Source organism: Trichoderma evansii, assembly GCF_050947405.1.
Source record: "Trichoderma evansii strain SZMC 28006 chromosome Unknown GGI43scaffold_3, whole genome shotgun sequence".
NCBI lineage: Eukaryota > Fungi > Ascomycota > Sordariomycetes > Hypocreales > Hypocreaceae > Trichoderma > Trichoderma evansii.
Window position 1 is genome coordinate 2,414,637 of NW_028145203.1, and position 11,837 is coordinate 2,426,473.

At 47.1% G+C, this 11,837-nt stretch overlaps 4 protein-coding genes across 4 annotated transcripts; 1 reads left to right on the forward strand and 3 right to left on the reverse strand.

Annotated features, from left to right (window-relative positions):
- Positions 1–455: 455 nt before the first annotated feature.
- GGI43DRAFT_431402 (tetratricopeptide repeat protein) lies at positions 456–5,429 on the reverse strand (the record flags this gene model as incomplete). Its single annotated transcript, XM_083209405.1, has 6 exons — positions 5,058–5,429; positions 4,121–4,971; positions 3,420–4,053; positions 2,700–3,364; positions 1,930–2,649; positions 456–1,870 (listed from the first exon to the last, which is right to left on the reverse strand). Exons 1-6 carry the CDS (start codon positions 5,381–5,383, stop codon positions 456–458), a joined length of 4,611 nt encoding a protein of 1,536 aa, XP_083064509.1. The 5' UTR covers positions 5,384–5,429.
- A 774-nt stretch (positions 5,430–6,203) lies between these two features.
- On the reverse strand, positions 6,204–8,263 carry GGI43DRAFT_258815 (major facilitator superfamily domain-containing protein). The gene is made up of 3 exons (XM_083200952.1): positions 7,859–8,263; positions 7,702–7,801; positions 6,204–7,644 (listed from the first exon to the last, which is right to left on the reverse strand). Exons 1-3 carry the CDS (start codon positions 8,050–8,052, stop codon positions 6,490–6,492), a joined length of 1,449 nt encoding a protein of 482 aa, XP_083064510.1. The 5' UTR covers positions 8,053–8,263; the 3' UTR covers positions 6,204–6,489.
- A 673-nt stretch (positions 8,264–8,936) lies between these two features.
- GGI43DRAFT_397163 (uncharacterized protein) lies at positions 8,937–10,434 on the reverse strand. The gene is made up of 2 exons (XM_083205068.1): positions 9,871–10,434; positions 8,937–9,825 (listed from the first exon to the last, which is right to left on the reverse strand). Exons 1-2 carry the CDS (start codon positions 9,974–9,976, stop codon positions 8,966–8,968), a joined length of 966 nt encoding a protein of 321 aa, XP_083064511.1. The 5' UTR covers positions 9,977–10,434; the 3' UTR covers positions 8,937–8,965.
- Positions 10,435–10,499: 65 nt separating this feature from the next.
- GGI43DRAFT_397166 (mitochondrial carrier domain-containing protein) lies at positions 10,500–11,787 on the forward strand. Its single transcript, XM_083205069.1, has 2 exons — positions 10,500–11,371; positions 11,430–11,787. The coding sequence occupies exons 1-2, from the start codon at positions 10,827–10,829 to the stop codon at positions 11,512–11,514; spliced, it is 630 nt and encodes a 209-aa protein (XP_083064512.1). The 5' UTR covers positions 10,500–10,826; the 3' UTR covers positions 11,515–11,787.
- Positions 11,788–11,837: the final 50 nt, after the last annotated feature.

Here is an 11,837-nt window from a genome sequence, read left to right on the forward strand (position 1 = left end):
AGCGATATGTAGAAGAAAGAGAAGCTGTAATGGCACCGGAGCTAAAGCTAATACGCTTATTGAGTTGCAACATTGGAAACCGCTAATTTTCAACTTTTGTTGGAGGTATTTGAGAACTTCGTGAACCGGAACATCATCAAAACAAGTTTATCAGAATTAGTAAAGATCCTATGTGTTCCGCAAAGCGTTATTCATTCTTGAATGTATAGAGTGCGTAAAGGCTCTGAGCACCGATAATCTATTTTCGGGAAACCAAGCCTCTATATGGAGGCTACAGAGTGCGGGCACAAGCGCTACATTTTGTTATTCGTATATTGCGCTACAGCGTCTCGGCTAGCCCTTGCATAAATACATGTATATATACTAGATCAGGTATGAACTGGCAATGTAGACTAAGGACAACGAAATAAATAAACATATAACATGCATGGCATTGACGATGAGAACAAACTTGCTCACTTCTTTATAAATTTCATAAAGCCCCTCCATCTTTTACTCTTTTTATCGCTCTCCTTCTTAACATCCTCGTCCGATTTGCCCTCTTCCTGAGTTCCGACACTCTGAGGTGTCTCCAAACTCAGCGATGTGATGCCCGTTGTCCCTACAGATCTGGCTGACTCACTTGCAGCCGTATTCGCCAAGGTAGGCCGCCGTACTCCTTGACTACTTCCCACGCTAGATGCTGCGTCCAGGTCCTCGTTTTTCTGCTCAAATGCAGATTTTCCCTCGCTCTTGCGACTCAAGAATGGAATGTGCCCGAAAACAACCGCTCCTTTCTCATCAAGTGTCATCATGTCTACAGGTGTCGACCCGCGAAGCACGAAGCGCGATCTCAATGAGCTCTTTGCGATGAGAAATTGTACAGAATCGATGTGGAAATCTCCATCTTCAGTATTTCTGGTACTTTTCTGCAAGCACTCGCAAGATTTGAATGGGTGGTTTGGTGAAACCCAGACGATCTTGCTCGTCATCTCGCCCGGACTCAGACTCGGCTCCATCCTGAGCAGGCGCCGTTCGTATAGCATCTGCAACGTTGCAATAGAAGCAATCATGTAATCTTTCCCTTTGGGCACAGATTTCCATTCTCTGCACAGTGCGTGCGGTTCTTTAGGGCTAATTAAATCACCAAACCCTCGGCCAAAAATGGTAGTGGTGCCGATAGAAGGGATCAAGTCGACCCATCCATGACCCATTGAATTCACGTGTGTGATGCGAGCACGGATAGCACTGAATGGCTCGATGATATCTCTAATATCAAACCCAATTATATCAGAGCGAATGTCCAATGTTTGTGAAATCCGAATTCCATCCCGTGAGCTACTCATGGCTTGCTTATCGATCAATATCCCAATAGAATGCAGTATCTTCTTAACTCGTGTTTCGAGGGTAGCATATTCCGTCTCGAATCCGCCATCACTGCGGCGTTGCTTGCTAACAACATAGATGTTTAGATTGAGATTGTCCCAGCTTGTTAGAGTCTTCAAGGCCGCTTGACGTCCAGTAATCCCAGGCCAATTGTCCTTGAATTGTGTCACATCAAAGACCCAATCGTACACTGACTCCGGATCATTTTCATCCAGATGTAGGGATACTCGAACAAGATGAAGTAGTGCAGAAGCACCGTCAGTGAGCCAAACCCGGCGATCTATTACATCGTAGAAAACAATAGGCTGAATACCAACCCATTTGAGAAGGCTGGGATAGTCAGTCTCTCTCACGAGCCAAAATGGCTTCTCCTTCTTGTTGAAGCTCATGTTGACACCAGCAACGAAATCGACCCCTGTTTCGATATATAGGCGATCAATAACAATAGACGCTGGTGGCTCCCGTAATCCCGAAGATTTAATATTCAGATTTGCAGTTGCATCGCCTATTCTAAGTTAGCATTAGAGGTCTAGGACCGACAGAACACTGTAAAGAATCCCATACCGCAAAGGTCGGTAACTTTAGAGCACCATCCGATAACATGACGTCTTTCTTCAAGGCTTCTAAGAGAAATTTCTTTAAAAGCACCGATATCCAGAGTATCAAGTCGAGAGTCAATATACGAAATCCGATCTTCCGGCTGTTCGCTGACGAGGAGATGCCATACGATCATATCGGCCGCTGCCAGTGTTGCGATCATGAGCATGTTAAAACCTTTGATAATCATCCGATTCCCCCATCGTACTACTTGCTGAGAGCCAACAATGGCGGCCATATTGGCTAGGGACATCTCAAGGCCCGTGTTTGGCTGCGTTCTTCGACGAATTGGGTAACCACGCACTAGGACAGGGACGCAGAATAGGCGGCCCCAGCAGAAACCGGGACTTAATTCCGATGTTTCTGCTGTCTCCAAGTTTAAAGAGAGGTTACATGACCCGACCACCATCAGTGCATGGGACTCTTCTTCCTGGATGGCCACCTGGATATCATTAACACTAGGAGTGCACGCAACTAGGCCGTAATAATCCGAAGATGACTGCAGAGCTGAGGCTAACCATCCAATCTGTTCGCTGATCTCGGATACAAAGTATGGGCCTCCAGTCACTGAAATGCAGCATAAGGATGGAGATTGAACACAGGCGGTAAGATATGGGGCCTTGGATGGCAAATGTGCTGCCCTAATGCTAGTCTTTTGCTTAGATGATGTAGATTCATGTGCTTGATCTAAGATCTCGTCAGCCTCTATACAATATTAATCCTGGTTCAAATCTTACAAGAACATTCTTGACCCTCGGGAACCGATAGAAGGGTTTGTATTAGAGTAATCAGAGCGTGCCCAGATCTCGGCCATGTTTGATCTATATAGTCTCTCACGGTCGCGGCTTGCGCTTCGTTCCACGAGCCCGTTAAGCAAACGATTCTTTCCAGAGCTTCTTCATATGGAGGAGCAAAGCCTGCGTCATGCATAAAACGAACCGGGTTCCAGTCAAGGTAGAACGTCATCTTCACCATAGATGGTGGTTTTCGACTGCTCATCTTGCGCAGTGGTTCTTGTGCCCGCAGCTGGTTTCGAATCTTCGTCCCGATTTCCAGCCTTGGGTTTGGTTCTTTGAAGGTCAGAAGGCCATGTTGGCAAATTTTGCTTAGAAGCCACTGGTACGCGTCGGAATCTCTGATGAATTCTTCGTAGTGCGGGAGTTGGCGAAGAATATCGTCCTGAACAGGGTCATCCTCTGTGGACAAATCCAAATCTTCGACTGCATGGGGTGATGTTTCAACGTCATCAACCCATTTCATAACTGTGGTTTTGGGTTTCCTGAATGGTGTTCGGTTTAAGAACACGTCTTGTTCCTCATCCTCGCTCAAACTACTTTCACCATCTTGACTCCCCATGGCCTCGTGGTCCAGCGGACGAGGGACTAGAAATTCGATGATATTCCTACGTATTCGTCAACAACAAGGCTTTTCCAGAAACATTGAGAGATTATACTTACTTCCGTTTCCTATGGATGATAACTGATGCTTCCCATTGGAATGGGTTTGAAGACTCGCCGTGTAATTTCCATGCAAATTCTCTTAGCACAGGATCGAGGTATCCCGCCTCAATATTCCCGAAGCAAAATTCATCAGAAACTTGCTTCATGTCCTCGGTGAGTTGCTCTGCAAAGACTTGCAGGTAGCGAAGTTTCGGGTCATCCGAGAGTGTGTCAATAGAGTACGTAGTTTCGACATCACAACCGTCTGCTGTGGGCTGTTGCTCTTCTGTTTCATCTTCAGCCAAAGGATCTGAGCCATGGAACCCCTCAGGATTAGCAGACCCAGCTTCCCTTTGATCGGCCATCTCCAGTCCTTCAGCTTTCGGGATTGCCGGCACTTGGCGTGTTGTTTGCCCCTTCATTTCCGTATGTGACGTAGGTACAGTAGATGGCTTTGTTCCCTTGCTCCGAAGATCATGGTCGAAAGTCGAAGATTGAGTGCCTTCCACGGTATTCCCCCCACCCTCACTAGATTCATCCCACCCGATGTCTTCGGCTTCCGATTCAGTGAACTCAAGCTGACCGGGCTTCTTATCCTCGGAGTTGGCCTCCCTGTCACCTTCGTATTTCCTAGGTCCCATATCGTCCGCAGCTACTCCAGAGATAAACTTTCCATATTATTGCACCTCTCGATTGGGAAATTAGAAGATCTCTCGTACGTTCCCAGTCTTTGTCTGCTGCTCTCAGCATATCTGACAGGTAGCCGTTGCCGTTGGTGGTAATATTAATTGCTTCATTAAGATCATCTATTGATCCCGTTTGCTTGAATCGTTTGTCAAGCCAGTTTTCAAGGCTTCTTAAATAAGCGGCGCGATCCGGGTGGTCTGGAGGACAGATATTAACTGCCTTCTTGGTAATGCTGATTGCTTCATTAAGGTCATCTATGGACTCCGTGTGCTCATTTCGTATGCCAAGCATACTTCCAAGATTGTTCAAATATGCAGCGCGATCCGGATGATCTGGAGGGGTAATATTAATTGCGTCCTTGGTAACGCTGACTGCTTGATTAAGGTCATCTATTGATTCCGTGTGTTCATATCGTATGCCAAGCGTATTTCCAAGGTTGCTTAAATAGGCTGCGCGATCCGGGTGGTTAAGAGGGATAATATTAACTGCCTCTCTGGCAACGATGACCGCTTGATCAAGGTCATCTATCAACCCCGTTCGCTTATATCGCATGCCAAGCATACTCCCAAGGTTGTTTAAATAAGTAGCGCGATCCGCATGGTCTGGAGGGATAATATTAATCGCCTCCTTGGTAACGCTGATTGCTTGATCAAGGTCATCTATGAACCCCATTTGCTCAAATCGCATGCCAAGCATTCTTGCAAAATCATTTAGAATATCAGGTGTTGTAGATTTCCCTGCTAAGCTTATTGCCTGTTTCATATTTGCAATAGCATCACTTAAAATTTCAATGCGGCCGGTTTGCCGAAAACGTCTTAGCAGTCTCATTGCTTCACTACGAAGACGAATTTGAATGTCGGTTTCACTTGTTGCTGACTCTTCACTATTTCTATAATATATTAATATTATAACTTATGTTTCCTCTAAATTGGTTATCTCTGGCAATGATCTCGACGCATCATAACTTACGAGTCTACTGAAGTTAATCCAGTTTCGATATCTTCCTTAATAACCGGATATTGGTGGACCCAGTTGTTCAGTGTATATAGGATACTACGTCGCCGATGGTAATCTGGATGGCTTGCAGTGACCCATACCTCAGCTTTCTCGATTGCCTGTTCAAGACATTTTGTGTCGTGCGATTTTTGGAAGATTAGGAGGCAAATGTAGATGTATAGCTCGATCTCTCCATCGTTCGCAGAATCCTCATATAGGTTTGTAAGGGCTTGGAGATCTTCATTGCTTGCCTTATGAAGAGCAGACAGCAGCTCCACATCAATGTGAAATTCTTCCATAATAATAAAGACGCTATCGTGTTATAGAATAACCACTGTAGTCAAGAAATAATAAGCATAGCGGCTGCGCGAATATTTTAGAAATATTGCTTTAATAGGCTTGTATAACCGAAATTACTCCATAAAGTATTGCATTAAGAGCCAGCTTAAGAAGCCACACCGCTTTACTCCCTGCAGATAATATACTGCTGTGAGCCTTATGGGCTGTTTTATTCATACTCAACTAGGCGAAGCTGCTGCCATGCCTCACACCCCGCACATATATTCTGTGTGGGCTTCGTTGGGCTCTATTGTATTCCCAACGAGGTGAAGTTCACTCTAAGTCTCACTGTCACAGCTACATACTTGAATGCCTAGTCCAATTACGGACTCTGTTGCACAAGAGCAAATACCTATATTGACAGGTTTAATAAAATTGTATATTATAGTCAGCTAATGTATATTAAAAACAAAACAAATAAATTTCTCAGGGAGAGTAAGATTAAACATAAAATGCAGTATATAACAGCTCCTTTAAATCGGGAGAAGGATTTATGTAGAGCGATTTTATTTACGTCTCAGCGCGTTACATCTCGAGAATCTGAGATTGCCGTTCTGGACCATCGGCAGGGTATGGATCATAAAAACGGAGGGCAAAAGCACAAGAATATACTGGCAAAACTCCGGATGAGCCTCAGCCCAAAGAGAAGCTCGGGCAAAATCTCCCATATTTGGATAACTAGGGTTAAAGAATTGAAAGCACTTACTTCCAATTTTTGAGGATCTTTTTCATGGCGTTCTAGGCGATTCTGCACTTACCGCGGCACAATAACAGTAAGATGGCTTCATCAGCCTCGTCACTGCCTATTAAGGGTTCAATGAATCAAGCAACCCGAAACTTGCTGCGCGCGGAGGCAATGATGCCCTATTCCAGAGGCTTAGCCAAAATGAGATAGCCTTTGTAGCTGTTCATAATATGAAGGTGAAGTGACAAGTAGCTTTTAGTGTCATTCAACAGCAGGACGGGTTGTTGTTGGCCCCGCCGATGCGCCCATGATCAAGTAAAGATAAATCACATTAAATTCCAGAAGTCCAAGCAACTGGTTGTCTAAATACTTCCCTCTTGATCATGTGGTATACAAATTGGCCTTAACGCCCGACTCTTCTTGAGCCAGCAATTTCTTGTTTTCCCTTTTCAGGTCAAACTTCATGAACAGTGCCGTAGCTATACTAGCGCCGGAGAACGCCGCCATCAGAATAACAGCTAGGATATACCGAGGTGCATCCTGGGGCCTGAAAAAATACGGTGCGTAGATATTGCCAATCTGGCTCATGATGTTGACAATGGCGGTCGCACAAGCACGCTTGGCAGGTGTCTGATTAAGCGACGAAGATGCCCAAGCGTAGATGATGGAGTTGGAACCGAACAGGCCACCGACGTAAAGGAACGAAGCGAAATAGCGTGCGGCTTTGTCGAGAGTCGAGACTGTGATGATAAAGCCAATGACAACAATGACAAGCGGGATAGCAATGTGCAATCCACGTTCCTTGCGGCGATCACTAGAAAGAGCGACGCCCAAGGCAATGACCGTGGCAACAAGATACGGCGGCGCAGTAAGCACGAGCGTCATGGTAGTTGAGCCTAGATTGAAGCCCTTGAGCATACTAGGGAAGAAGTTGTTGAAGCTGTATGCGCTGTGGTTGCTACAGAGCATAAGCGAGAACACCCAGGTGCGGTAGTCCTTAACAGCAAGCTTCAGGCCATGCTTGATACCCTCGTCTTCCGATACTGGCGACACACGATCGCGCGCCATACGCTCGACGGAAAGTTTCTTTTCCTCTTCGCTGAACAGCCATTTACCGCTGCCACTGTTAGACTCCGGGAAGTCAGGAAGGATGAACATCGACAATCCGGCCGCTAAGAACGAGGATGAGCCTTCGATAATATATAGCCATTTCCAACCAGCCAAGCCTTTGACGTTGTCAAGGCCAGAGAACACACCGGCAGCAACGAGTCCAGAGAATGCTGTTGCTAGAATGAGAGCTGAGTACAACGCTGCGATGCGAAGGGCCAGTTCTTTACGGGTATACCATGCCGATAAAATGTAGTAGGCTCCTGGGAAGAAAGGAGCTTCAACGATACCAAGAATGAAACGGATAGCGATGAGTTGGCCATAGTTGGTCGCAGCGGCCGTGGATGCTGATATACAAGACCAAAGCATAGCGCAGGCGGGAATGTAGATTGAGGGACGGACTCTGGTGAGAAGCATATTTGAGGGAAGCTATCATGCTAATCAGAAAATTGGTACGGAGTATTGGTATAAAGGTTTATTCCATACCTGCATGAGCACGTATCCAACGTTGAGAATGGAAACGGCAACGTTGAACTGGTTCCCGACAAGACCAAGATCTTTGTCCAAGCTGTCGAGCTTCGCCTGCCTAAACACAGAAGTTAACCACTTGAGCCTTTTTCGCAGTTAATTGTCTGTTACGTACGCAATGTTGTTCCGATCCATATAATTAAAGAAATACAGCACCCAGACAACGGGCATGAGAGTCATATCGAGCTTGCGAACGATTCTCTTCTCCATCATCCTCGTGTTCTCGTCAATGACAGTTTCCATCTCGACATGCTGTTCGAGAATCTTCTCATCAAGATGCTCGCCTTCGCCTTTAATAGAGCCTGCCATCTTGATGTCTGGGTTGGGGTATGTTTTCCCACCAGGTACGTAGCAAACTCCGTTGGGCTAGAACAAGAAATGTGATGTGATGAGCTCGCCTGAGGAAATGTGGGATTGTCGAATAGCGCTGTAGCATAGGGGACAAATGGAAGCGGGCATTGGCTTATATAGAGTCCTGGCTGTTGTATCAAATGCATCTTGTGCTTCAGAATGCGGGGTGGACCGGGGAAGGTCTGGGGAAGCCCGTCGCATACAGTCCATGGTCCAACTTCTTGGAGCCATCCCAAGAATATGGAACAACATAGTTCGCCCCAGACGCTATAGTCTAGGGTCTAGTGCGAAGAATGGTGGGGTAATAGGACGAGCGCTCACGTTTGTGATCTGATGGCTTATTGTGGGCGACCTGATTGGCCCGGAGTAGCCCAGGACCCTTAAGCCTCTTCAGCCCTGTATGTGAGATCTTTCATGGGTACTGGTCTGCTCCAGGACCAGGCCGGAGCACTCCAAATATGTATCCATAAGTTTACTAGATGAGTTCTTCCCCGCAAAACGAGTCTCAATGGCATAACGAGGATGGTTGCAATGCCGTGTCTCCAACTTCCCCGCGTCATAAGGCGGAAAGTGATCAGCGCATGATGGGGCGGTAACGCGGCTATGGTACATGTGTATAACTCCATATGTTACATATTCACTTCGGAGCTGGCTGTGTGCTGAGCCAAGCCGGCAGCCTTGATAGCTATGCTCTGATTCAAGCGTCACTCAATAGAATAAAATTGTGCATGATAGAGCAAGACAGCGCAATTGAACTCATCGTGAGTGTAGGACCCTAAAAGTACAATACATAGATAACGGAAGACAAGATACTCGATAGAGGAATTCGTCAATTCGCCAGAGCGTATTCATTCTATTCTACTAACTATTGCTAACCGTAAAGTCTCTGTGGATTCTTCACCATGATCAAATCCCATTGCTCCTCCGTTAACCAGCTCTTCAGCTGTCTCAGCCATGCCCGGTCATCAACCTTCAAGTAAGGAGTTTCCCGAAGCGCCTCCTCCCTTGATCTGACTTTCATCCTCGGTGTATGCGGCCAGTCGCTGCCCCATAGTATCTGCTGCGGATTCGCCTCTACCAGTGCTGTGACCAAAGGACGCACGTCCTCGTAACCTGGAGCCAGGTCGCTGATTCGATAGGGTGCGCTGATCTTGACGTACAGAGAACCAGATCGCAGAAGCGACATGATATCAGCAAATCCAGGTTGTGAAGTTATGTCACCTTTGTACTCCTCTGGCAAAGTGCTAGCAGCCTTAAGAAGAGCGAAGTGATCGGTGACGATGGGAATACCGCTTGCAACGATTTCCTTCACTATCGGTGTCAATTCACCCCAAAACTCCGGATGTATATGGGTAAAGGCCATGCTCCAACCCGGGCAATAGCGTTTCAGGACTGCGGCATGCTCTCTCAACGCCACCTTCTGGAGTTCGACGTCGTGCATGGCATTATACTTGTAAATATTGACTCGAATGCCACGTATTGCGGCGTCTCGCATCTGTTGGAGTTCGGCAGGTGTTGCCGTCGTTGGGTCTACAACGCCAATTCCCAAAGTGCAGCTTTTGCCTAAATCTGGCACGAATGACCGGAGGGACGTACAGTCATTTCCGTATGACAGCCCGTGAGTAAGGACTGAGTGAGTAAGGCCTAGATCTGATTTCCATTCCAGGTATTGTCTGATAGATGCGGCCGGCGGCGTGAGATGTCTATCAGAGGAGTAGGGAAACCTAGAAGCTACAATGGATTAGTAAAGATCATGTTTGAGGAGATCGCACATACGCTCGAAAATATGATGGTGTACATCCCATCCGCCATTTGGGAACAGGATGTCCCTTTCCTCTACGACTTTGTCGTGGGCGAGAGTTATGGTAAAGTTCTCACCCATGGTGTGAGTATTGACCTTGATGATTGACCCTTGAGATAAGTGGCCTTCAAGTCAAATGACACTCGAGATATTATATTTCACTCGAGGCGTACGAAAAACACTTATAGTAGCTGGAAATAATATCCTGGAACTGGAAGCACGCATGGAACTCCAAGCTTAAAATCCGTCATCGCTGCGGGCACCACATATGTTTCGAACGCGATGAGATTCGTGAGCTAGGTACATGTACCGGGTAAGATTGGTGGGACCGGAGCACTCCGGGGCTCCACAAACTCATATCCGGGGTAGACATGGCGCTAACTCCACCATTGCCGGATCACACCTTGGACCAGGGCGAACAGCTTGGAAATGTGTCTCGGACACGGCTCGGAATCTGGACTTGGCATGGAGATACCCATGTAACGGTCAGGACTGTCGTATAAGAACTTCCGCTGGATAGGAAAACCCCAAACCTCGAAGGGGAAAGCATACGGCAGGTTAGCAGCCCACCTGTTCATTATCAATATCATATCTAAACAAATGCCAGACAAGTTAAAAGCTACGCCGTTGCAGTCGGTGATAGCTGGTGCAGCCGCCGGTGGCATCGAATCCATCGTAACTGTTAGTATTGCCAAACCCACACATTGACGATAGCTGATTTTAGCCAAAGTACCCTACCGAGTATGTCAAGACGCGACAACAGCTGCTGAGCGGACGAGCTACCACTGCTCAGTCACCTATAAGGATTCTGCTATCTACAGTGCGCAAGCATGGTGTTACTAGGTTATATACTGGCGGTGCTGCGTTTTGCATCTCCAATGCCTCCAAGTCAGGCATCCGGTTCCTCACATTCGATGCTGCACGAAACGCCATGCCCAAAGACGCATTTGGAAAGACGACCGTGTTTGGAAACATCATGGCCGGTCTTTGTGCAGGTGTTGCAGAGAGCGTAGTTGTACTAACGCCAGGCGAAAACATCAAAACACGGCTAATCGACGATGCGGCAGGACCGGGACGCTACAGATCAAGTGTACATGTTGTCCGAAGTATGCTTACCGATGAGGGTCCCAGAAGCTTCTTCCGGGGCGTCTGGCCTGTTACATTGAAGCAGTCGTCGAATGCAATGGTGCGCTTCACTAGTTACAATCTCCTCTCGTCCACGCTGAGTCCGTACATTGGTGCAACAACCAGCCTGGTGGCAGGGTCTTTGGCTGGTGTCATCACCGTCTACTGCACGATGCCCTTTGACAACGTCAAGACACAGATGCAGAGTATTACGGGCAGAAATATGTATAAAGGCTCTTTGGATTGCGCGCGCCAGTTAGTGCAACGCGGTGGCCTTGGACTGCTCTGGAAGGGAACAACTCCACGCCTGGTGCGCCTCAGTGTAAGTTTTGGTCAACAACTACATCACATCTGTAACATATGTTAACTTGTTGGTACTTTCGCAGGCATCTGGTGCTATATCCTTTACCGTGTATGAGCAGGTGGTGCAGTTGCTGCAGTCAATGGCGGCAGAGGTGGACAGACAAACGACACGGACAGTGGCGGCAGTGTAGCTGTATATACCCAAGCGCTAATCATTTATATCGGTGGTTTTTCTAAAGACGTAGCTGGTGATGCTTGATTGAACCTTGTAGATCTGGACTTTTCGAGATGAGCGAGGGATGGGGCAGAGCATACATGACAGCTGGCCTTGCCACGCTCGGACTCGCCGTCGAAAGGCAGTTCCAATTGCCAGTCAAATTTGATAGAAATGACAGCATAGGTTACCCATCCTATAGCTTAGTTCGCCGATGTAAAGAGGATTTAAGCAGTCGAGGCGATCTAGATGGCAAAGTTGTAGGCTTGTGTCACGGGCTACCTAAAGTCTGGGGCTGGA

Bases quoted from the DNA above. Each gene is read 5' to 3' on its own strand.
- GGI43DRAFT_397163 (XM_083205068.1), bottom strand. From the start codon at position 9,976: ATGGGTGAGAACTTTACCATAACTCTCGCCCACGACAAAGTCGTAGAG. The intron at 9,826-9,870 runs GTATGTGCGATC...AATCCATTGTAG, and splicing joins ACACCATCATATTTTCGAGC to CTTCTAGGTTTCCCTACTCC.
- GGI43DRAFT_397166 (XM_083205069.1), top strand. From the start codon at position 10,827: ATGCCCAAAGACGCATTTGGAAAGACGACCGTGTTTGGAAACATCATG. The intron at 11,372-11,429 runs CTGTAACATATG...TATATCCTTTAC, and splicing joins GGTCAACAACTACATCACAT to CGTGTATGAGCAGGTGGTGC.
- GGI43DRAFT_258815 (XM_083200952.1), bottom strand. From the start codon at position 8,052: ATGGCAGGCTCTATTAAAGGCGAAGGCGAGCATCTTGATGAGAAGATT. The intron at 7,802-7,858 runs GTACGTAACAGA...TTCTGTGTTTAG, and splicing joins ATGGATCGGAACAACATTGC to GCAGGCGAAGCTCGACAGCT. The intron at 7,645-7,701 runs GTATGGAATAAA...TTAGCATGATAG, and splicing joins TTGGATACGTGCTCATGCAG to CTTCCCTCAAATATGCTTCT.